This window comes from Carassius auratus, chromosome 34 (assembly GCF_003368295.1).
Source record: "Carassius auratus strain Wakin chromosome 34, ASM336829v1, whole genome shotgun sequence".
NCBI lineage: Eukaryota > Metazoa > Chordata > Actinopteri > Cypriniformes > Cyprinidae > Carassius > Carassius auratus.
Window position 1 is genome coordinate 12,471,679 of NC_039276.1, and position 26,079 is coordinate 12,497,757.

General features: G+C 39.3%; 1 protein-coding gene across 4 annotated transcripts in view; it reads right to left on the reverse strand.

Moving 5' to 3' along the window:
- Positions 1-22,346, reverse strand: part of LOC113053228 (pleckstrin homology domain-containing family M member 3-like) — a 35,887-nt gene extending 13,541 nt beyond the window's left edge. For 2 of the 4 annotated variants that reach the window (XR_003277192.1, XM_026218086.1), the window contains exons 1-5: positions 22,268-22,346; positions 18,874-19,749; positions 12,901-13,836; positions 5,268-5,413; positions 4,930-5,123 (exon numbers count right to left, since the gene is read on the reverse strand). Coding sequence is in view for 3 of the 4 variants with exons in the window: in XM_026218086.1 (XP_026073871.1) it covers positions 4,930-5,123; positions 5,268-5,413; positions 12,901-13,836; positions 18,874-19,327 (1,730 nt within the window). In the remaining variant the exon portion in view is untranslated. Of the gene's footprint in view, positions 1-3,862; positions 4,661-4,929; positions 5,124-5,267; positions 5,414-12,900; positions 13,837-18,873; positions 19,750-21,925; positions 21,974-22,267 lie in introns of those variants that run through there. The other 2 variants (XM_026218087.1, XM_026218088.1) reach the window with 2 other exon arrangements.
- Positions 22,347-26,079: the final 3,733 nt, after the last annotated feature.

Sequence of the window (26,079 nt, forward strand, 5' to 3'; positions counted from 1 at the left end):
GCATGCACATATCTGTAGAAAAATAACTGCATTAGCCTGCACACATATACATACACCTCCATTTGAGGCGGAACGCTAGTATCCTGTCATCTCGTCTCTGTAACCATAACAACATGGGACCAAATTGCTTGGAAATAGGGGTTAATTCAATTGAATTGGAAAAAGGCTGTAAAATAGGCATTTAAAAGCACTACCCCTTATTATGGGTGAAGTGGGGCGGCTCTGTCTCTCTCTCTCCATCTGGCTGGCTATTATGGCCCTCTTCACCTCTCTCCTCCCATGAGCCTACACTCGCTCTTTCCCTCTCTAATTCACCCACGCCTGCTCACATTACAAACTCAAGGGCCCACAGAATTATCCAAAAAAGAGGGGACTGGGAAAGCTACAGGCACACAGTGAGATAAGGAGAAAGAGAGGATATGCTGTTAAGAGAAGCAAACGAGATGAAAAACTAGAAGATATTGGAAGTGATTGATCTGATCTTCCACCGCATGAATAGTTAGTCCATAACATCCACGACAACTAAGCAAACAGAACAGATGATTCCTTCTAATTAATTGGAGATGCAAAAAATCTATTCATTCTTACATAATGCTATTGGCTAGACACCCTATAGCTGAATACTTCAACAGGATTCAGTCTTTTTTCAGGCTGGAAAATGGGTTCGATTAAGTAATCTGGCACTGGAAACTGGTTTATCTTTACTCCTGCCCACTAACAGTTCATCCACTCTGCTTCCTCAGTGGCTTGGGTCCATCATTAGCAGGCCGTCAGACAGATGCTGGCAATTAGAGACAGGCTTACAGGCCACAAACACAGGAGAGAGGGAATTTATGGCATTATGACATGGGAGGAAAGTATGCTGGGTAGCTCGGAGCTATAATGAGGCATTGAGGAGTAAACGTAGCTTTTATATTATGTATACAAAGTCACATATGATTTAAAACGGTTTGTGTTGATGCGTGTGGCCCAAATGCATGCGTGGCTCGCTGGACATCACCTCAGTTTTCAGCTTTGAGGATTGTGGTGAGGCTCCTTTTTTCTCATTCAGTGCCATAATCGCATTACTGGTTGAAGAGAAGCATGGCGGCTCTCCAAACAGCCCAATTCACAGCTCGTCCCCTCAGGCCTCATTAGGCCAAGCCATCATTACGACGCTAATCTAAGTCTAAACTGAGTCATGGAGGCAGGGGGTGGGATGTTTACTAAGCTGGGGATGAAATCTCTTTTCATTTGTTTATGGGAAGCTTAAGGGTCAATGTGCTGCAGCAGGTGTCATTAGTACAAACAGAGCTGATGATAGCTGCTTTGTTGCATGTTTGACATAAGGCATGTCAAAAATGATACTTTATCAAGAGCTGTCGTGTGTTGTTTGAGGCTTAGTAAATATATGCATTTATGAGTGTAAATGTGCTGTTAAAATGAGTGTAAAGGTGCGATCTTGATCATGTTGTACCCACACCACCTCTTTATTTCAATCACAACTGACAGATTTGCGGTCTTAGAGAAGTATGAATGCCTAGTTAATAAAGGGTCTGGAAACCACAGAGCTCAAAGCTTTACATACCCACAAATCTGATATAAGAAGTGAGGTATTACTGAACATCTTAAGAAGGCTGACAAAGAAAAGATACTGCACTGACAAGATTTCATGGTATAATATGCTATCTTCTGTAGGACAAGATGAAATCCTAACTTAATCCCTGTGGATGTGTTGTTACGCCGATTTGCCAGCCTTTGTAAAGCTTGTTCAAGTCAGGACAGTGTGTGAAAAGAAACCTGGGTCTCTCCGGGTGTTCATTTTCTTCTGATTATGGAGACATCTTTCTACTTTCTATCTTCTCAAGCATAAATTCATCTTTGCTCATAGCAGAGCTCCATGTCTTTATCGTTTGTCCTTTCTCAGGGTAAATACATATAAGTGTTTATAGTGGTGCTAACCAGGCGATATGGATAATTTGTCACCTAAGACTGGAGTGATGGCAGCTGGAAATTCACCTTCACACCAACACATGAATAAAACTGCTATTTTAAATTGTAATAATATTTCGCAATAAAAAATCAAATGAATACAGCCTGGGTAAGTTTTAAGACTTTACTTAATGAGACTCTAAGATGGTGTTGTCAAAAGTAAAAGATGAAATGTGAAGATATCAGCATTTTCCGCATCTATGAGCAGATATATTAGAGATGCGCTGAAAGACGCTGCTTTGAAAGCACTCGGTGAAGAGCGTTTAGCGATGATCTTTGTAGCCAATCACAGACATATCTGTTGAGCGAGTGAACACAATGGCCAATCAGAGCAGTTTAAGAATCCACACTACAGCGCTCAAATAGCTAGCGGGAAATTTTTCTAATTTCAGTACAGACATCAGTACTTTGGACAACACTACATTAAGACAGTACCAACAACAATCTTTTGAAGGTTAGCGTAAATTTCACATTTCATTCATTTATTCAGAAATCCATGCAGTTTTGGAACAACTTTAAGAGAACTTGACAGAATTTTAATTTATTGGGTGAATTATGCCTTTGTGTGTCACATGACATGTCTTAAGCACTACAAAACACATTAAGGTGTGTTTGATTCACTAAAATAACTGGTTTTAGGTCACTTAAAAGATCTGCTCCAAAATAGTTAAAGAATTGGACTACACATCAATTTCAAAACTTGTTTTCATTTCCCAATCCCAGACATGAGGGGAAACTCATAAAAGGTACAGACAAAGGTAGTTAGCGTGTGTGTGGATCAGTGAAGTGCATTAGATCAGACTCGGCGGTGTGGACTGTGACAGCTCCCACTCTCCTCTCTGTGGATTAGTGTAAACACTCGTAGGCCTCTTCACAACCGCTCATAAGCGTCCCGGCTGTGCAATGAATGGCTAAGGTAATATTTTAGCGCCACCGCCCTCATCAATCCTACACTGTTTGGAAAAGCGAAGCATTAGCCTGATGCCTGCTAATAGACTGGACATAAACACTACCCCTCTAGCGCTGCCTCCTGCTAGGGTCACCGCTGCTGAACCCCGTAAACACAGCGGCCAGATAAAGTCACCACTCAGTAGGCAGCTGGGACCCCTCCAAGGAGATGAACCTCAGAGAGGATTTTCAGTTCAAACTGAGGTTTGCTTTGCTAGAGCCCTCATGTCTGGTCTTCAAACGGCCATCCCGCTTCTACGTCCCCATGCAGTTCAAAGGAGCCAATACATAGGAAAGGGTATTTGCCCATTCAATAATTCATTGATTCAAACAACAAACAGAGTTCTGAACATGCAGCTAAGAGTGCATTAGCAACACCATTAAGTCAACATCTGAGGTTTATTTACTTATATTTTTTTGAACGTTTTTCTCATGCCGTACTTTATTTCAATAGAAAAAGATGGAAATTAGTTTACCACAAAAACAATGTGAATCGAAAGATGTGTTTCATGGACACTAAGAAAAATAAACCCTAGTTTCCTCTTAGTTTACCCAAAAATGAAACATTTGTGATCGTTTAAATCAAAAAGAAATTTAAATTTATTTTGTGGAAAACAATTGTTGTTTTAGACCCCACTGTCTTTCATTGTATGGAGAAAAACAGTTTGATCATATATATACACTACCGTTCAAAAGTTTGGAAATGTTTTATTTTTTGCTCAACAGCTGCATTTATTTGATAAAAAAATGTAAATACAGTAATATTAGAATATATGCTTATATATTTGTGGAAACTATGTAGATACTTTCTATTCATCACAGATTTCTGAAAAACCATTTTTTTTTTTTTTTTCAAAATAACATTTATAGCATATATAAAGAATGTAATACAGGTTTAGAATGACATTTACATTTTTGTGTAAACTCTCCCTTTAAGAATCTAAATATAAACTTTCACTTAACTCTAAATTAAGTGAACAGTTCTATTTTTTGATGATTAACTGTCAATATAAAAGGAGGTGAGGCTTTTTGGGGGGGCAAAGCTGGTGGTAGCTTAGTTTCCATTATGAGATTCGTATTCATCACAGAGCTGTACAAGCTTTCGTCTCTCATGGTGTGAATGTGTATGGCCTCCTAGCGCAATCTCGTGGTCTCCACACTGACCCTGGTAAGAGCATCAAGCATTCGTCACATAGACAAGCCTTTTAGTGCCGAAACCTTCGCATAAACACAGCTCCTTCACATTCCCGCTCATCCTGGCCCTTGGGAATACACTAAAGATCTGCATAAGGATCTTACTCCCAGCAACCAAATGTATTCCTTGAAATAGCATCTAAAAATTCATACTTTGTTAGGGCTACATGCTTAACACATGTATTACAACCAAGCTACCTCAACTGTATATACTGGCAGGGCTAAAAAAAAAAAAAAACAGATGCAAAAAGCAGCAGTCATAAACTCTCTTTATGTGACTTGCAAGGCTTCACAAATGTTTATGTTGTTCCACAATATATTAACTTTCAGTCCCGTCCTACAAGAGGAAAAGCGTGTGTCCCTGCTGGCCTAAATCAAACAATGTAATCAGAAACACTGGACTACTAAAAAAATTAACTAGGAAATATTTATACACTCGCGCACTGATATCAATGAAATATTTCTGAGCATACCTTATCATACGGACTTTCTAACTCCATCAACCATTTTGATGATACTAACAACAATACAATCTCTTATATGGGCCCTTAACAAGAAAAAACAGACATATAAAAGGTAAAGATGAAACAAACTGTTATTCCCAGAGAGTTTTACTCTTGCCCCATGGTTGTTTTTTTATAAATAATTGTGTCACAATAATAAGTCATAGCAGAATTTAATTCATTTGCATATGATTCTACTTACCGTAACCCCTTTTTAAATAGGTGAGAAACAAACTCACTTATATATTGGTCCAATTTGAGATCACTTTCACTAACCCTGCCTTTCCTATTCCTGCTCTTTGGCATTGCTCACCTGCGGCGGAGGTCTTCTGCCACTGTGGCCCGACAACTGAAGAGGTAAGCCCTGAGAGACTGGAGCTGCTGTCTCAGTTTGAGAACGGCCGCCAACGCCTCGCAATGTTCATACAGACACGGGTTCAACTGCTGGACATCTAACAGGGGCTCCTCATAAACAAACTCCAGAAACTCTTTTGCTTGTTTTGACACCTGAGCCACAAAAACAGTTAATTTGTTAATTATAATCACTTTGTTGGTTGGTGCAAAAGCTGATTTCTAAACTCGCCAAGGAAACATACATAATTATTAACGATACTGAAGATATGGATTGGGTTTATGGCTCTGTGTACACACCTTGTGCTTGTTAGTGTCCCAGTTGTGCAGCAGACGAGCAGGTATGAGGAAGAGGTTGTCCTGGTGGCAACTTGGGCAGTAGTACCAGCCGCTGTAAGAGCAAACTTTGGCCTCGCACCGTGACAGACCCACTGGCCTCTGACATCCTAAATGGAAAAACAAAGCAACAATAAAAATGAAGAACCTCAAACACCACAAATCAAACCCAGGACAGGACTTAAGTCTGGGTTAAAGACAACATTAAAGGGGGGGTACAATGGTGTTTCATGTATTCAGAGTTGTTCACAGTGTTAAAGAGATGGATTCTCATGCTAAACATGGCCAATGTTTAAAAATAATTTAGAAGAATGTCTGAGAATTTCTTACTTCCGGGTTGGTACATGTTTCGGCTGTTTTTTTTTTCAATTGTGGATCTAATGACGTAGACGAGAACGGAACTCCTTATACGAGCATTTCTCCCGGAAAAGCGTGCCCGCTCACACATTAACCAGAGGAAAGCAAGACCGCGCACATCAACGCACTTCAAAATCGTCGGCAGCGCTGCATAGGATTTGTTCGAGAATGCCTCCAAATAAGTGCATTTTGGGATGTGAGGGAAAGTTTACCATGTTCAGCTTCCCAAAGAACCCAGTGTTACATGAACAGTGGATGCAGTTTGTTTTTCCGTGGCAGTAACGGAGTGCATCAACGCCATTGTGTATTCTGGTCATTTGAGTGACGAATGTTTTATAAACAAGGCCCATGTCGACGCTGGATTTGCACATCGTTTGCTATTAAAACATTGAGCCGTTCCTGTGATAAAAGACCCCATTCATGTAAGTAAAATTGCATCAGATTTCTGTATTTTGTTGGAAATCGGCACATAAGTGAATATATGTTAATGGAAACAATACGAGACATCAGTATTATAGCTCCACTCACGGCACGCCTCCAGGAGCTTGGCTTTTTCCGAAAAGAACCGGAAAGCTGTATTTTTCTTTTATAAATATGATAAAACTAAATACTTTTTTGATATATGAAGGATGCAGTCCTACTCTCTAGGTTCTCAAGATTAACATGAGATTAGGTGAAACCGTGTATGTTATTTACTCTTTAATGACCACCTAATCTACTGATGAGGGCATGACCCTGTTAAAATTTGACAATCATTAGCAGAAGGTGATCAGTCTGTTTGGGTTGTGTACTGATCTGTCAAAGTTTACGACACAAACCTGGCTAAACACAGTTAACTATTACTGATGATTCAGGAGGGTTTAAAAAGCACTGATAAAAACCAAAACAACCCTCTACGAACACCTTGGCAGTTGAATCACCATTGGCTAGTAATTTTTTTAGTTTACTCGACAGACTCAGATATTTATAGATAGATATACACACACACATCTGAAAGTACACTCTTAACATCAGTCAGTCAAGCATTATAATAATGAATTATTATTGAATAATAGAACTTGATTAATTAGAATTAAAACTTGATAACCATGTTTGAATGCCTATTAATTGTTTTAACTGAATTTAGGACTGGTGGTGGTGCTTTTTTGGTCTTTCATTGTGATAGGTGAGCGCTAGCCAATAAGATTGCAGTTTGCACATTAGGTCCGCCCACTACTGGAGAAACCGGCAGTTCTTAAGTTGAAGAATTCCAAAGGAACACGGTTATTTTAAGAGGAAAATACATCAAACAGTATTGTTTACTGTGTCGCGTCAATTTCGGTCGCTCTTTCTCTCTCTGCGTGTGTGTGTGAGACAAAGCGACAGCGAGTCGTGCGCCTTTATAGTAGAGTTTATGGTACGTCAAATACAGGCGAGTTGCACATCCATTCATAAAAAAACTGAAAAATATCACAGATCTCTTGACAGAGAGTGAAATTCTCAAGCACTCAGTCAGACAGTATTTGCTGAGTGAAAATATATCCGTGCTAAATTTTCACTTAGCCTCCAACTCACACACTGGTGAGTAAAATCTGAGAATTTATTGGCCGTTGGCTATTATCAGACATCATTTAGTCGCCCAGGGGTGCGTTTCCCAAAACCATAGTTGCTAACCTGTTAGCAACTTGGTTGGCAATGGGAAATTGCATTGCAACATACAAAGTTGCTAACTTAGTTAGCAACTATGGTTTTGGGAAACACACCCCTGGTAAAGATTTTGTTGCATATGCGAGTGATTTACTCGCAATGTAGAGAGTTGCAAAATAAAAACCAAAAGGTGTTTTTACCTGTCCAGATACAACAGAATCAATCTAAATGCTTCTTAGTACAGAACAGGCATAAATCCTGAGCACATTTAATACAAGATATCTCCTGAAAGTGCATTGCTTTGTCTTGTAATCATTGTTCAAGTTGTCTTCAAACAGTTCAGACGGCACTCCAGTAAAAGGCTTATCCCAAAGGAACCAAAACAGGGGACTGTGAACATGGCAGCTGTCCCTTATCCTAACCATCTGGGAGAACCAGAGCCGGGACATTGTGGACGTTCAAAGAAAAAAAGAAAAAGAAAGGAACAGGCACAGACAGATATAAACTAGTACAATCTTTTCGGTGGAGCATAGCGTCAGCTATACACTTCATAGGGAGAAAAAGAAATGTGGACAAGATGGGAAGTAGGATAGAGAGGACAAAAACAAATCAGAAAACAAGTCTCGAAAAGAGGGACGCAGCATGTTATCGCTACGAATATCTGTAAAGGGAGACCCTGATTACAGTTTTCACAGGCAATGCTGTAGGTCTATGTTTGATGCATTGTTAGCTAGCTGAAAAGGGCCAATCCGAAAACAGTGGTGATGTACATGCATCCCTAAATGTAAGCAAAATTACATAATTTACCATCAGATTTGAAAAACAGTTAGTTCACCCATAAAATACAGTTCTGGCATTATTTACTCAGCCGTATGCATTCCATTCACGTAGTGTTATTTCACGTGTGCAGTTCAAAAGGAGATATTGAGAAGAATGTTCACACTGCTCTTTCCATACAAATTACAGTTAATGGGTTAACATGCTGTTGGGGTTGGAAACCACAAAAAAAAAAAAAAAAAACTAAATGAGTAATTCACATAAACTGAACAACCTTATATCCCAACTCAGACACTAGTGCTGTGACAAATTACTCAATTTTAAATATATGAATAAACTAAGAATAAATAAAGGAATATTTTTTTACAGTAATATGTAAACTACCTTGCAGTTGGTAAGACTGGACTGTTTTTTAAAGAATCTAATTATATAATTTGATGATGACATTAACAATATGCATGCCCCGCAACACTGTTGCACTGAAATTTTAAAAGAGAACTGTGTCATATTTAGCCATTTGGGATGCATAATTAAAAATGGGCAAACGTTATTTCTGTGAACAAGACTCTTGCACAATACGTCGCCAAGGAATACTGCCATTTTGGAACAAGAAAAGAAAATTCACTCTATTCCACTTCCAAACCAATACGTAATGGGTTGTTCTAGCTGAGGTTAGGCACTAACATCATGCGCTGCACTGTTCTGCCAATGTAAACTTGAGGTTTTTAGGGGCAGGGACCCCAGACTATAAAAAGTCAGAGGTGGTGTCCCCCATGCCACAGCTGATGGGTGCCTGATATTTGGGCTGAACCACAGACCATGCAGCAGGGTGTCGTGTGTCAGAGCTGCCTTGTAATCAGCATACATGCAGAGCGTAAACCCACAAATACCACCCTTTTCCAAAAATAGTAAATCGTTGTATAGCACTCATGCTACAGAGACTGTTATTAAGAGAGTGCTAGTTGAGGCCGTGCTTTTCAGCAAAAGAAAAACAAAACTTTTGCAAAATTTAGAGGAGAAACAGTGACTAAAAAACTTGATGGCAAGGTTTGTTTGCATTCAACCGGCTTCCAAAGCATAGTTTCTGTATAACATCACAGTTGAATCAGCAACTAACAGCTCACATACTGTAGGTCACATGCTCTGAAATAAAAAAAGACAATATATGAACAACAACATTCAACATGTCTTAATCAGTCTGTCCAATTAAACATAGGACAAAACTGATTTTAAAGGACTAAATAAAACACTGCATAATCACTCTTTCAGAGCCAACTGTAGTCTGATGCATCCGTGTCTACTTGGCAATGCAGAATATGCGAGACTTCAGATTCTCACTGTAGGTAAATAACTACAAAAATATTAAAGTGTGGTAAACAGTGAAACTATTTGCGCTACAAACCGGTTTATAAATAACTTTATAAAAAACAGTTTGCAATATAAAGCAACATAACTGACTTTTTTTAAACATGCAAAATAACTGAAAGCAGATGACATTGTAAGGCTAGGTCTGTAAGATCAACATCGCAAATATCACTTTGAAATCATTAATATGACATTTTCAAATGAGTCCAATTAAACTGAACTTGTAATACATGTAAATGCATGTTTGAATTGCATGTAAACACAGTACCAAAACAATTATTAACAATTATGTACAAAAGAGTCACGGTTGACCAAAACGATCTGAATTACTGTCCTAGCAAAGTTCTGATACATTTCCATCAAGACTGTTGGGCTACAGAGCTTCTGGAGAGTGGCCAGAGAGCATGTCACTTCTGGGAAGGAGTTGGCCGCTAGGCTCTATGCATTGTGGACATCGAGCCTGTGCCAGTAAAGCACAGCCCCACACATGAGTTCCCACATACGCTCAAACACACAAGGTGGAAGTTTGCACATCACAGCCAGACAGATGACACAGAAAATATCCCCTAGTTGAGGGTACAGTGATGTCTGAGCCACTCTGAGCCAACAGATTCGAGCAGGCTGGATCCGCAGCTTTGCAGTCAACACGTGTGAAGCTCATTCAATTACAATTGAATATGGTTCTCAACATTTCCCAATCTCATAGCCAAGAATAAGTGGAGGGGAACAGCATGTTCCTTTGCACAAAAAGTGGGGCCAACCTGGGACTGTGGGAAAGACAGGGAGTTCTGCCAAACAAGAGGCGTTTGATGTGTTCACTCCATGACAGTCCACAAGATTCCCCTCTTTCATTTTCAGCAGCACCCTGTTGCCCTAAAACGGCAACTATTTGCAGGAAAAAGAAAGGTGAGGCGGGGCGCTCTGAGGTCCCACTAGGACAATGGTTTTCTAGCAGAATAGACGTTACGACTCCATAGGAGGTGTTCGGTCCTTCAATGTGAGAAGGTTTCTCTGTTTTCTTCCTGCAAAGGCTATAACTCGCGCCACTTTCAAGCATCCCGTTGGGTTCCACGGCACATGAACCCCAGGGTGGGGCTTTGTGATTCCATAAGCGTGAAAGACGAAAAGGCCCCAGCTTTGATGTACCCCATTCAAGCTGACATCCACTTAAAAAAAAAAAAAAGATGGCATAAGGTTGTGCGTACGTAAGTATGTGCACACATGTGTTAGCTTGAGACAAATGCACTGCCCATCTTTTTGATGTAAACAGCAGTCCCTTAGACCCATTTCTCTTCACCTGACCCTACACTCCCTCTTTTCCCACCTACAGCTGGATCTTCCCATTTGATCTGCTGTCCTTGTATGCTCTACAGGGTACTTTAGTGGAAGTGTGTGAAGAAAAAAAAAAGCCCAGGCTGGGTTCAGGCAAACTATGTGATTTGGCTTGAGAAAAAGGCTGTATGTGTGTGTGCTTGAGAGAGAGAAGGAAAGAGGATGGACTCTTCTTCTGCTTTGAAAGGCTGGCATGCATGATCCTCTTAAACAAAGGTCTGTTATTCTGTCGGCCTAATGATTTGATTAAAGTTTGCTCATTAAGTGTTGACCAGCAATGTTTTGATGGGAGATTAATCTAGAATGAATTGGACAACCAGTTCAAATCAACCAACCAAATCAACCCATTCCAATCTAAATATAACAAATTAATAAACATAAAATAACAAAGTGAAACAATAAAAAATAACAAAATAAAATATTTGGCCCTCTTCCTTCTTTAGACAAGGAAGAACCAAACTCTTAATACTGTTAATACTCTCATACCACCTTTAACCATCACTCCAGACTCTCTTACACATTAGATCCATAAACCCAAGGCATTTTGGGGATTTTTAGAATCAACTACAGAATGGAAAACACAACAGAACACAGGAGTCTCAGTAACATTTCTTAAGTGTTCATGGTAGCATGTTTAAGGCACATGTCCCCACAAAATGTTCTGATGGCTGATTGGATTGCTCTTCTGATATGTAAAATTACCAGTCACGGTTTGCTTTCTTTTTAGATGACAATTTGGATGTGGGTTAGGGTTGGAGAAAGATGCATCTGCGAAAGATACCACTAATATACGGTCTTATTTAAAAGAAAAGAAAAGATTGAATGCCTAATTCTACCTTAGAAGCACTCATTATGTCTACATCTGTAAAAGTACTCAAACAAACATGCAATATAAATCTTAAAATCAATACAGCACTGATCAACAAAGAAGAGAAATATAAGGTATTTTTTGGTATATGATTGGGAGTGGGGGGGGATTAAAAGAAAGAGTTGCAAAAGTGTAAGTTTTGGGTAATAAAAGTTAGAGAGAGCCAGAAAGAGAGACAGAGAGAGGGACTGCTGAGCAGAGGGATGTACCCAGCTGTTTTGTTCTTTTTAGGCCAACACGTCCCATTCAAAAAAACCTCTTTCGTGACCCCGAATCAAACAATTAGCATCCGCACAGATCGCAGCATCCAGGGAGCCTTTGATTCTAAAAGGGGATTTTTTCCGCTTTATATGGGCCAATTATTGTCAGGTGCCTGCTGTCATTGTTCGGTGAGGCTTTCAAATATCCTGCATTAAAAAGCTGGTTGTTACAGCCAGGTGGGAAAGCATTTAATTCATAGCCACTTAAAGGGTGGAAATTTCACACCAGAGAAAGAAAGTGATAGACTTTGATAGACTGATATACTCCAAACTGGCATAAGGGCTCAGATATCTACCTGCCATTTGAAGGCCACCACTGCAAAGCCCCAGACATCAATTTCTACATAATTAAACAGTATTTGGAATGGAAAGATGATGTTTGTGTGACGAACTGCAGACCAATGTTGAGGATTGGCATTGTATAATAGTTGCTTGTTTGCTTGAGTGATCATATCATGTAGCATGTGTTGAAAAATAATGCTTTAGTGAATGGAACTTTTTTCTTTGGGGGTTGAGTGAATCATTTGACTCATGGAGCAAGGCTGAAGTTTATACAGACGTGGACTTTTTTCGAAAGGCAAATATCAAAGTTAAGGTGTCAATATCAGCTGGCAGCCTTAAACCAGTGATCTCAAATCCAGATCAGAGAGAAAGAGTTAATGCACGCTAAAATGCAACATTTCAACAGAACATTTAAGAACAATGACACAATTACTGTTTACACCTGGTAAGAACATGCATCTCAAATGTGCCTTGTGATCACTGGATTGTGTTGATTAGGAGGTTTCTAATCTAATTACTAATGGCCCAAATTTGATATTAATTTGAGAAATTGAGAAATCAATTGATAAAAAATATTTTTTTAAAAGAGTCAATCAATCATTGATATAGATGAATAAACAATTCACAATTAATAACAGTGAAGTAATAAAAATGACTTCCGAAAAATGAAATCCGAAAAAGCTATTACAATTTAGGAAATGTTGAAAGTGCATTGTAAAAAGGTGGTCACCTGCACATCGGAAGCTTTGTGCCGTGAGACCCTTTTCCACAGCCAGACAGGTAAGGATGCTGAGAAAGCTAGTGGTGACGGACTGCCGTTTGGCTCTCTGGGCCTCCCTGTGCCGTTGCTCCCTGACCGGCTTACTCCTTATCACCACTTGGTTATTCTCCGACTGTGGTCGCTGAGCCATCACCGCCGTGTGCAATGCCTCCACCCAGTCCTGGGCCTTGGACTCGCTCTCTGCCCGTAAGCACAGCACATTATCAGGGAAGTTCACTTGGAAGGTGGAGCTGGTGTCTCCGTCTTCATAATCCCGCTGCACAGCCAGACAGGAAGCCAGCGGGTACCTGAACACTGGCTCCGACACTGAGCCTCTTCCCTCGGTTGGAAAGGCCTGCATCTCAGTGCGGCTGAGTACAAAGGTGAAGGGCCTCCAGTTGTTGAGGTCAGTGAGTTGGTGCAGAAGGCCAGCCTTAAGAACATCAGCACAGTGTTGGGTGAACAGTGGAAGGGCCGTGGGACGTACCAGGGGTCGAGGGACTGGCACCGTCACCACATCTGGATGGGGTTCGTGAAGGGTAGGGCAGTTGGCATGGGCTGGCTCCTCTTTGTGATTGGCTGGACGGGCAGCCAAGACGCGTTCCCAGAGGAGTCTACGCCACTCCAGTGCCTCCCACTGGCAGGATGCACGTAACTGCACACGAGTGCTGTTGAAGAAGACAGCCTGCAGTACACGTCCATCCTGTGGCTGGGGTGTGCTCACTCCTTGGCAGTGGGAAAGCGAGAGGGCAGCACATAGTTGCTGGTTGCCACTGCTGTCCAGGCTGTAGAGACGCAGCTCACAGGGTGTAAGCTCCACATGACAGGAGGTCCAGCGTCCCCATGGACCCTCTCTCTGTTCCAGAGTTCCCTGCTTCACCAGGCTAGGGCTGCTTTCCTTATGAGCTGGAGGAAAAAGAAATTTCAGAAAGAGCACCTTTAATGGCAATAACAAACTATAGACTAATGGTTTATATTGCATGAAATAACCATAGATATGATTACTAGATTAATGCACTACGCCAAGCTAATGGCAAAAAGATGAACTGAAATTGCATAAGAGAATTTGAAAAAAATACTGTGCATCAAATACTTTCTGGTGACTTTTGATTTAGGTTTGAGTCATTATTATATTATTATATGCAACAATAAGTACTAAGGTGAGCAGTCTGTGATCAGATTCTACTTATTGAACTGATTTTTCTTTTATGCTGGAGGGAATGCCAACACTATTTTAACTAATAACTAGTCTCCGAGGATAACATTTCTCAGAGGCCTTTAGCAGTAAATTATTTATTTATTTAATACTTTACCAAAAAAAAAAAAAGGCAAAATTATAATATGAGAAGCATTACAGAAAAACAAATTATAAACATGTGGATTGAGAATTATATTTCTCAGAGGACTTTAAATAAAAGCATAATAACTTTAGCCAATTTACCAACCCAACAAAATAGGCAAAAAAAAACAATCCTAATAAATGAGAAACAAACAATAAATAAATAAATAAATTGAATAATCTCAGAGGACTGAGGGACAATTGGCCAAATACATAAGAATTACAGAAAACAACTACAAAAAAAAATAATAATAATAATTAAAAATATTATTTTACAGATTACGTTTCTCAGAGGATTTTAGAATTTATTTATTTTTTTTACATTTTAAACAAATGTACAAATGTTGTGTGAGAAACTTATAAACGTACAAATATTCATGTGAAATCCAGTCCAAAAATAGCAATATATAAATGTTAATAATTACGGTTTACTTTTATTTTCCCATTACACCATGACTAGAACCTCCTCTTGCACAACGTGCTGGCACCATGTTAGTCTGGAGCCCTGTGTGAGAGATGTTCACATCATTTATGATGGATGCTATTGTGTTATGTGATAACAGTATATCCATCCACCTCAAAGCAGGAAGAAACATTATTGTGTGTCAGGCTGCTGTGCATACAGAACAAGTGACCCCTAATCTTTGGCACTCCTTTTCAGTCCTTCCTTTCTCTGTACATTTCTTTCACATACTCCCTCCTTTATCTCCTTTCCTCTCTTGGTCCACAACACCACTCATCCTTACACTTCCTTGGCTGGTAACTGGCCGTTTTCCTCTCAGCCCTCTGGGACCTGCTGAGTGCCCGGGGCATCTGGTCCAGCTGGCCAGACCCAGAGAAACAGACAGAGGCAAGAAGGAGGGTAAATTAAAGCAAATGCCCCTGTATTGTTTTCTTTAAGTCTTATCTCTAATGTACCAGCTAAAACTGCACCTTCCTATATATCTGTAACATAATGGGCAGTCCCCTCCCTCTTGTGCTGATAAGCTGTGAGCTCAGAGGGTTGGGTTCTTTTGGGTAGTCAGTAAAAGCTACAACAGAGTACGTTGTGGATGTTTGGGGCTCCTTGCACTCTGAGGCCTTCAAAGGTGCATAGTTTGCAGCTGTGGAAAGAGTCACTAGTAATTTCACGGCAGAGAGGACGTGAGGCGTGCTGACATGACCCAATTAGAGAGCTGGTGCAAGGCCAGTCTGCCTGCAGAGCCTGACTTTTCTCGAAGACCTTTTCATTTGCAAGTGACTAAAAGACCCATTTGAGACAGACATGGCACATAAAACCAGTATTAGTGGTGCTACCACTTATAGTTGGGCACGAGGGAAACAGTCATCAGTGATGACTCAAAATCTGAGCAGGAAAGGAAAAAAGCAGACAAATGCAAACAGTGAGCCAGAATGGAGCTGAGTGAAACCATAGTAATCTGAATACTCTTTAAGACCAAACTACATCAGTTTACGGTGACTTATTTATATACTATAAAAGGAAATAAGTTCTAAATAATTGTTTTTAAAATTAGTTTCCTATGATTTCAAAGGCTCCATTTATTTGATCAAAAACAGTAAGATTACGTCAGTTAAAAACAGCAATATTATGAAATAATACTACAACTTAAAATAACTATTTTAAATGCGGAATATATTTTGAAAAATGCAATCTATCCCTCTGATGGCAAAGCTGAATTTTCAGTAGTCATTACTTGAGGCACATGATCCTTCAGCAATCATTCTAATATGCGGCTAGAAAGAACAGAGATAAACAGAGATAGAGATTGTTTGTAACATTATAAATGCATGTATCTTTTTCTTTTTTTATTATTATTAATTTAACCTTAATCTTTAATTAATTTAATTTTATATAAAAAAAATAATAATAATAATAATAAATAATAATAATAATAATAATAATAATAATAATATATTAATATATATATATATATATATATATATATATATATATATATATATATATATATATATATATATTGAACGCTAGTATTATAGTCTATTACAAAAGAGAACAATTAAATGCAAAAGGTAAAGTGTTTAAAAGAGGTGTCATTTATATTTTAAAGAAACCTACATTCAAATTAAGTTGATCTAAGGCCAGTCTCGGAGTTAAAAATCAAGATGTTGAAGAATAAGCGCAAACAAAGCAGTCTATATTGAAATTGATGCTTGTAATGAACTACAGAACCAAGTCAACGCAAACACTGAGACCTGTGCAGTGAGGTGTGTAGAGGTTTCTCTAGTCTTAATCAGTAGATCTATCAGCATTAGAAACTGGGTGGGTTGCCAATACCTTAATGTCACCTAGGATTCAATCTCAGTCACTCAAGAAACGGTGGGCATTCAAGCGTGGAACTTACTTCTATTTCCAGTTGCTCCCTTTGGTGTAATTAACAATTTGCCCCATTAAGTTTTAACACGGATGCAAGGACAGCCAAGAGGATTGGTATCACCTGCCGTTTTAAAACCTAGTACTGATTTACTAGATGTAGAAATAAATCAGCCTTTTCAAAATGAGTTAATACAGAATTAAACCAGACTACACTGGATATAAAAAGCTTTAAAATAATGTTTGTATTGGTGAATAATATGTATTGTATTAAATCATAGCAAGCATGTTCATCATAATACTGCACTATGTCTTAACTGTTCTTGTTCTGGGATGACCATGTCTAAATAAAGCCTTTCAGATGAAAATACACAAAAACAAACAGGCTAAACCATAAGTAGGCAACAAATCATTGAAAACCCCCTCGACATAAAAGGAGGGGACTCCTGCAAAGATTGCAGGGGAACGGTGTTGACAGAAACGCAGACAAAACAAATCACAGGTGAGAGGAGATTAAAGCTACACCATCTGGTGACATTTTAATTAAGTGTCCAAAGTGATAAAATAATTTTAGCAAGTGAATAGTCTTTTCCATGTTCAGTTTTTGTCCTAATCATTCACAAGTGACAAATGGAAATTTCATTGGTCCAAAGTCCTACTTAAAGGATAGTTCACCCAAAAATGAAAATTATGTCATTAATAACTCACCCTCATGTCGTTCCAAACCCGTAAGTCCTCCATTCATCTTCGTAACACAGTTTAAGATATTTTGGATTTAGTCCGAGAGCTTTCTGTCCTTCCATTGAAAGTGTGTGTACGTTATACGGTCCATGTCCAGAAAGGTAAGAAAAACTTCATCAAAGTAGTCCATGTGACATCAGAGGGTCAGTTATAAAATAGCAAAAACTACGACTTTATTCAGCATTGTCTTCTCTTCTGTGACTGTTGTGAGAGAGTTCAAAACAAAGCAGTTTGTGATATCCGGTACGCAAACGAATCATTCGATGTAACCAGATCTCCTTGAACCAGTTCACCAAATTGAACTGAATCATTTGAATCGGTTCACATCTCCGATACGCATTAATCCACAAATGACTTTTTGACTTTTAACGTGGCTGACACTCCCTCGGAGGTAAATAAAACGAATATCCCGGAGTAATTCATATACTCAAGCAGTACACTGACTGAACTGCTGTGAAGAGAGAACTGAAGATGAACACCGATCCGAGCCAGATAATGAACGAAAGATCGACTCATTCTCGAGTCAAGAACCGGTTGCATCTTCGGTTGCCCTTTATTCAAGCCTTCAGTTTAACCTTGCTCATAACATTACCACAGAATCAGTTCAGAATCAATCATCAAAAGAATCAGTTCGGTTCAGACGCTCTGTGTGTCGGTCTGCTTCACGCTGAATCACACATGCGCATTTATCATCAGCTCCTCGGTTCTCGAATCAGACGCGTCCGACAGAAAGTGTTTTGGTCCTATTTTTGGACCAAAATGTATTTTCGATGCTTCAAAAAATTCTAACTGACCCTCTGATGTCACATGGACTACTTTGATGTTGTTTTTCTTACCTTTCTGGACATGGACATTATACCGTGCATACATTTTCAATGGAGGGACAGAAAGCTCTCAGACTAAATCTAAAATATCTTAAACTGTGTTCCGAAGATGAACGGAGGTCTCACGGATTTGAAACGACATGAGGGTGAGTGATTAATGAAATAATTTTCATTTTTCAATGAACAAACCCTTTAATGCAATTATACATGCAGTGCATCAGTTGAGTTCCGAAGGTAAAAATCCCATTCATTTTCTCGTTTTATGATAACTTGTAAACCTTTAAAAACAGTCATACAGTAAGCTACGAGGTTGTTAACCAATGGTATATCAATAAAATATATGGTTAAAATTGTTACTGCTTTGAGTTATTATTTTGGAATAAATGTAAAATACACACACACACACACACACATTTCGGCTTCAAATGCTGTGCTTCACTACATGGTTCATAACTGATGAATGAATTGGAAAAATATTTCCAGAATCAAGGCCACTGAAAAAATGGAGGGCACTGTTGCTCTATTAAGTATCGATAAAGCTCTGTGGTTGTGATTGTGTGGCAACACCTAGCATTTACACTTTCAGTGTGGACCGAGTCTTGTAAGTGAAACACCTGGTTTTGAATGAGAAATGATTTGAACTTGTTTGACCTCTGCACCACACAACCATTCATAATAAATATATGAATGATGAATAAAATTCTTACCATCTCTGTGGTCATTCAGTGACATGTTCTTGAGTGTATTTGTGTCAATTGCAGGCATGCCATTATCGGTGTAAGTGCGGTTGTTGACGTCTGAACGGGAGCGGTTGTGGCCACGTTTGAAGCCACCGCTGCATGTATTGATGGTAGAGTTTGTTTCTTTGGCATGAGCCGCCAAATCGTTGGTAGATCTTGCCCGGTTCCTTCTTCCATGTCGCAGGCCAAGTACGGTGAAAGATGTCGGCTCCGCCCAGGCCATATTGCTGGGTAAGTTCTCAGATTGCTTTCCTGTCAGCAGCCCCCACACCCCACTGGAGTTTAACTTATCCAAGGTGGAGGCCTCTGTATGCTTGGGCAGACATACCTGGCCATCTCCTTGATTGTCATCGAGGCAGTGCAAGTAGTCCTCAGTGGCCTCGAGGGCAGGGCTTATGTTCTCAACCTCCAGAACCTCCATCACCGTGACAGTTTTGGAGACACAGAAGAAGCAGAGGGGTGGAGCAGATGGTCCAATTCCTTACGTGTGTGAGGGTAGACACGGCAGGATCGAAAGGCCTGATGGCACCAAAGACGAAACATTTGCTGTCTGAACCCAAAAGGAAGTGTAGCAATTCAGATGGTCCACAAAGTCATGAATCCCTTCCAGGATTGCCACTTTATGAGCCAGTGTTGTTAATCAAGACCCTAATGAGAACTGACCGCTATGCCAGCTATCAGTCTCAGCACTGGGTAAGGTGAGGACAAACAGTGCGGTCTAGAACAAGTGTTGCCTCATTCAGACAAGTGTCTCAATTAAATCACTGCAGTCTGGAAGGCAGTAATTCAGCGGGTGATAAATGCAAGGTGGCACCAGGACGTCCTTCCCCAGGGCCCAACATCCTGAATTTAGACAAACAAGAGAGAGAGAAAAGCACATGACGGTCAGCAAATACAGCAGTAACTCCATGGACAGCTGATGCTCTAGTATTATAAGCCTTTGAGCAAAAAGTAGGACGACAGTAATTTGTACAACAGTTAAGCCCCAAATAGACGATAAAGACAAGTAATTTTTAAGACATGGTTGCTTTGTTCTAAACTCTAATAACTTTTCTTGCTGTTTAATATCTATATAGACGGTTGCCTGCTAAGGTGGCATCCTAAATGAAACAGAAGATATTTAAAGACTGACTTTGAATGCTCTACAAAATCAGCAACACACAGCCAACACACGATTCTTATCAAATGTTGTACCTTCACATTGAATTTTGGTGGAGGTGTGAGTCCTCACCAGGAGCATTTGCATTTTCAATGTAAACACGCACTAGATAAACAACTTTTCCTGTTGCACCACATCTGGCTTTTTTTTTCTTTTTTTTTAGCATCTAGCGCATAAACTTCTGTGTAAAGTACAAAGAAACTCATGTATCAAGAGCCTGTGTTATTCTCTATTCCGCTGCATCTCACACAGAAACGTATTCTGTGTGAATGGCCCATAAGGCTGCTTCTATTTGGTATGGCTTCTGAAACAATGCTGTAGAGGTAAGCAGCTAGCTATCATTTGGAACAGATATACAGAGTCAGCAGCTGAACTCCATTTACCTTGACCTGTGTTTACACACATGGCATAATCATAATAAGCCACCATCAATTTCACACTACTACCTTGGTGGCTGTGGAATCTGTTCAGCAGTCTACCTAACATCCCAGAGCTTCGGGTGCACAGACAAACCGTCATCATCACTGGAAGTTTCCAGTCTGGGGTGGGGTTCTCTGCCTTTATAAACATGAATACGGCTTCTTTCTGTTTTCATTTCTCATGAACATACAGCCTTTTCTCATCTTACTCATGTCTACCTCTTCCCACACTAACATTGATTTCCTCTGCAGTCCGACTCTTTCACTTTCTTAAACCATCAATTATTAAAAGACCATTACATCACCTACATCAGAGACTCACCAGACCCATGGGGGAGAGAAACCGAGAAACAAAGAAAGAAAGATAATGCAAGACCAACAAGAAAATCAATGGGCAAAGTAAAAAAACACCAACAGATTTTTTTTTATTTTTTTTTTGGGTGAACTATCCCTTTAAAATGATCAAGCAAAAGTTTTTGGACAGTAAAAAAAAAAAAAAAAAAAAAGTAGTCTAGAGGAGCAGCAAGCCTTGAGAACCAGAACTGCTACAATACAAACTTGAGCTGTTGATGATCACAGTTCACACACCTCTGCTAAATATTACAAAATATTCAGGCCCTTCTCTACCATTCTATTTTTAACCATCTCACACATCAATCTTCAGACCGAGTCAGTGACAGAGCTAAGTTCTGAACTGCAAGTAATGTGTGAGAATCCTAACATGAAAACAGTAGAGAGCAGATGTGCACAATCTTAAATGCCACTTTATATAATATATTCAGGTTTTTGCCACAATGAACGAGGAATATAATGTGATGAGCAAAAACTTGTGTGTCATCATTCTGGAACATGAAATCATAGGATAATAGATTTGAGGAAACACATTACCAATCACCCTGCCAGTAACCTAGACTGCTTTATCTTTTGACCTGTTACGCTGTAAAAGTACAGTCTGTGGTCTCAGATGCTGATGGTAACATCTTCAAAGAATACAATGGAAAAGCATTTTTGCTAGTGAGGTGAGACACAAGTGTTGTTTTTCTTCAATACTGTCACCTGATGGAGTTTTGGTTCTTTGCCGCTGATGCTGTTGCCTTTGGCTTGCTCAGTTTCAGGTTTAAAAGACCATTCAGATTTAATATTCAGCTGTTTTTGCTGAAAAATAACACTATTGCCTTTTGTAAATGTGCTTTTAGGTTAATTTAATTAATTAAAAAATTGATACATTGTAATGTTGGTTTTTCCTGTTTATTACTGTGACGCCTGAAACAAACAATCTCTATCTTATAAAGAGCTTTATAATGTGACTTGACTGACAAAAACAGATTGTCACCTTACTTCAGCCATCAAATTTTGACTGATCACACCAGACGTTCTGCACAGAATAAAAACCATAGACAGCATTTAACATTAAATCGACAAGAATCCTGAATAATCTTACCTAGTAAGTTGAGGCGGACTGGCAGTGCAGCTGACACACACAAACAAACTACAAGATATTTGAGAATAAAAGGACGACGATCAAACAACAACATCTAGGTTTGCCTCTCTTCTGACATAGACTGTGTTTTTATTTACAAGCAGCTGCTTCTGTGAATTCATCATGAAGCTAGTTAGCACCCAGCTACATCATCTGACAATGACATTTGTGTCGTCTGATTTGGTTTAACTCTCAGCGAATATAACAAGTGTATGTATCGAATATAATCAGAGATTCCCAACAATAAAAAGCCTGAGCATGAAAAGAGCAAATAATATTTTATTTGTATGAGAAAATACTCACCCATCTGTTTACAATCTGTCACATTCAGTTCCGTCAGCGAAAATGCGCACCGGGTGAAACAACACCCTGCCTTAAATGGTTCCTACTATGCCGTTATTTTTCTACATACATCAATGGCAATCATTTAATGTCATGTTTGAAATAATATATTCCAAATAGTATCATGGTATTCTTTAATGTATGTTGGACTACCACATAAATTCATGGACATAATATTCCAGTATAGTGTTGAACAGTAGCCTACATTAAAAAATATATTTTAAATACTCAAGTGAAGCAATATAATTTTTCTCCTTCTTAACATAATAACTATAAAATGAGGGGTGTAAAAGTCATACAATCTCAAGGTTTTCAAAATAGCATTGTCTCTATTAGCTACCCATCAACAAAATATGATTCCAGTTGTTGTGTAGGAGTGTGTAAATGTAAAATAATTGTAAAGCTAGTCTGTAATACTGCAGACATTGTATTTTTTCAATCTTTCTTCTCACAAACACACAAACCAACATCCCACACAAACTGCACATATTTCACAGTCATTAGCAACCCATGTGGGCTTGGAATTAATTTACAGACAAATTCTCACAAAAGAAATCTAACTACATAAAAGATATGCATTCTAAAACTGTGGTCGACGATGTTAAGACTGTGCGATAATAATGGCCAAGAGGTTTGGTGCAAGTGGCAAAGATATGTTTTTTTTTTTTTTTTGTAATAGCCAAAAGCTTGCCGTTCTTGAAACGAGGCCTGCATCTATTGTTCAGGTCCCCACAAAAAAAGAAACATTATTCAAGTCTTTTTCAGGCCGCAGACTGAAACACAGTAATTATCGTGGACTCCGGGCTAAACCTGCCACCTCCCCTCCAGTCCCCCTGTTCTCCCCCCGCTACCCTTTCTGAGAGCTTATTGTCTTGGCTTATTTAAAGAAAGGTCTTCTTAATGAAGGAGGAGGGGACATGGGCTAATGGGCTCAAATAAGTTCCTCTCTGCGATATTGTTGTGGGATAATGGTGGTACGAGCACCATCTGTAAACTTGCAGGCGCCAAATTGTGTGTGACCTACATAGACCCCCATTTGAACCCATGCTGAATGCTTATTTGCCCCAGAAAACTCTGTTTCTTTCTCTCTTCTTTTTTTCTTTGTAGGTTGTTCTGAGAAAATTAAGAGAGTCTGTAATTGGACAGGCCGCTGTAAAAGTGACATGTAGAGATGGAGAAGAGAATATTTTTTTTAAAAAGGACACAGTGCGTGAAACACTAACCTTGTGAACCTTTGACAAATAGCAGCAACTGTTTTAAATGTTAATCCACTTAGCTAGGTGATTATGAAGTTATCTTCATTAACCTTACTAACCTTGTCAAATGGCAGCAAAAATGAAATGCTAGTCCACCTAACTGGTTGATATAAATAATATATGGAATATGTATTTTTAAATCTGATTCATTGTATGATTCAGGATCATATGTGCCTGCATATCAGTTTCGACGGATGTTGCTGGCCTAAATTTAAGTTATTTTATCATAGATTTTACACTACTTTGATTGTTTTATTTTGATCAGTTTATTGTAAATGGGCTTTTACTCTGTTCAAAATACTAGCGACTGAAAATGAAAGTGAAAATGTGAATGTGACGTCACGTGACGTACAGTATGGCCATGGTTGGTGTCACATACTCTGAGTTTGTGCTCTGCATTTAACCCATCCAAGTGCACACACACTGGAGTAATAATGCTCATAATGCAGCGTTGCCATCACAGGAAAAAAAAAAAAATACTGGAACAGAAAATAGTTATTTTAAATTTTACAAATATTTCATATTATTACTGTTTAAATATATTTTGGCCAAATAAATGCAGCATATGGTGGACATAAACATTCTTACTGAACCCAAACTTTTTAATGGTGGTGTATTTCTACAGCTACTTTATTAACAGTTCTCTTGGGCTTTACCATGACTAACACAGTCATGCTGTGTATATGTTGCACTACCCCTAAAAGTCTGCTATGTTACATAATAATAAAGAATAATAATGATTTTTTACAATTAAACAAATATGTCAGCCATCTAAACCCACACCTACTCCCTTAATAGACAAAGAAGTATGTCCTAATAAACAAGGTTGCTATTTTTGGTTTGAACAATGGAGTTGATGCATCATCATTTTCTCAAATTGGATGAAAGTGGGCGCCATCATTTCAGCACAAACTACAGCACAGAGAATAGATCATCAGCATGAAAAAACAAGCCTGAGCCACAGCACAACTATTCCTTTATCTCTTTGAAATTTATCCTCATATCAGTCTCCCATCTCTCTCTTTCTCTCTCTCTTCTCTCTTGCTCAAATCTTGACCCACAAGCCTCTCCTTTTCTCTGTTTGTTTTTTCAGTGTCTATTTGGATTCTGTGCTCCAGCACTGATTACTAAATTATGATTGGACATAAGGATAGCAGGGCTTTCATCTACCCTGCGTTGTTCCATGCTTTCCTCTCCAACACAAAGGGCCCCTCTGCCTCTGCCCGGCCCGCTTTTGAAGAGTAGAGTGGCTATGAGTCCCCATGGAAACCACTGCGTTCCCAACAGGAGTAAGGTGTACTCTCAGACAGAGAGAGACAAAAACAACTTCAAGCCATATCTCAATCATCCATCTGTTAATTAATGGGGTCATATGACTGCTAAAAAGAACATTACATTGTGTATTTGGTGTAATGCAATGTGTTAATGCGGTTTAAGGTTATTTTCCACATAATTGTTTCTCCTCTGTGCTCTGCCTTCCTAAAACGCATCGATTATTACAAAGCTCATCGTTTTGAAAAGCGAGGTGTACACTGATTGGCCAGCTATCCAGTGTGTTGTGTTTGGCTGAATGCCTCAAGTGATTATAATGACTTATACTGGGTTTTTAAGTGTTGCGTATCATGCTGTGTAAACATAAAACCATGTCTGCATTTGTGATCAGAAAAAAACAACAAACAACTACCGCTATTCTACACTTCGCAAAACTCCCGTTTGAATCATCAGTGGCAAATTCTTAAAATAAAAAATAAAAATTATTTACAGGCTGTGAGTCAGAAGCACCAGACTATCCTTGCAAAGTTGGAACTGCCCCACTTTATAGAACAGACTTTGAGCACAGACCCATTGTAGGCTAGTCTGCAGGTTCAGGAAACACTCCTCCATAAAATGCGTCACACAGCGTCACACACTGCGGGCTTGAGTGAGAAACCAAGGGGCAAGGAACTCGACCGGAAGTTGAAGTCGGGTGGGGGCTGCCATCTTTTAGCAGAACTTCACTTGCGTTAGCATTCCCATTGACTCCCATTCATTTTGGCGTCACTTTGACAGCGAATAACTTTACATCTGAGGCGTTTAAAGACTCTGTTTGTCCATTATTTATTTCTAAAGATACACGACAATGTATAAAGGGCTCCATTACCTTCTATGTTACATTATGGCCCCGTATAAACAGTTTTTGTAAAAAATAGGCTAACGATTGCGTCATAACCACTCGGCTCTCTGTCGCATTACCGTACAGACAGGTGGAGAAGCTCGCAGGCAATTAACTTAATACGGCGTACTGGCGTTACATTTTAAAATACTATACAAAATAATTAATCAAAATACTTACTCCTGCTCACTCACGACAAAGAACTCCCCGCTCAAGCTCGCCGTCTCTGCAAGATTAACGATGGCAGTTTGCATGCACAGCCACTTAGAAGATTTACATCTGGCAGACAGGTTGCTGACGTCGTCAAGCTTCGTTTGAGTCTGCGCGTCAGAAACGGAAGTGCTAAAAAACGCTAAAACTGGGCT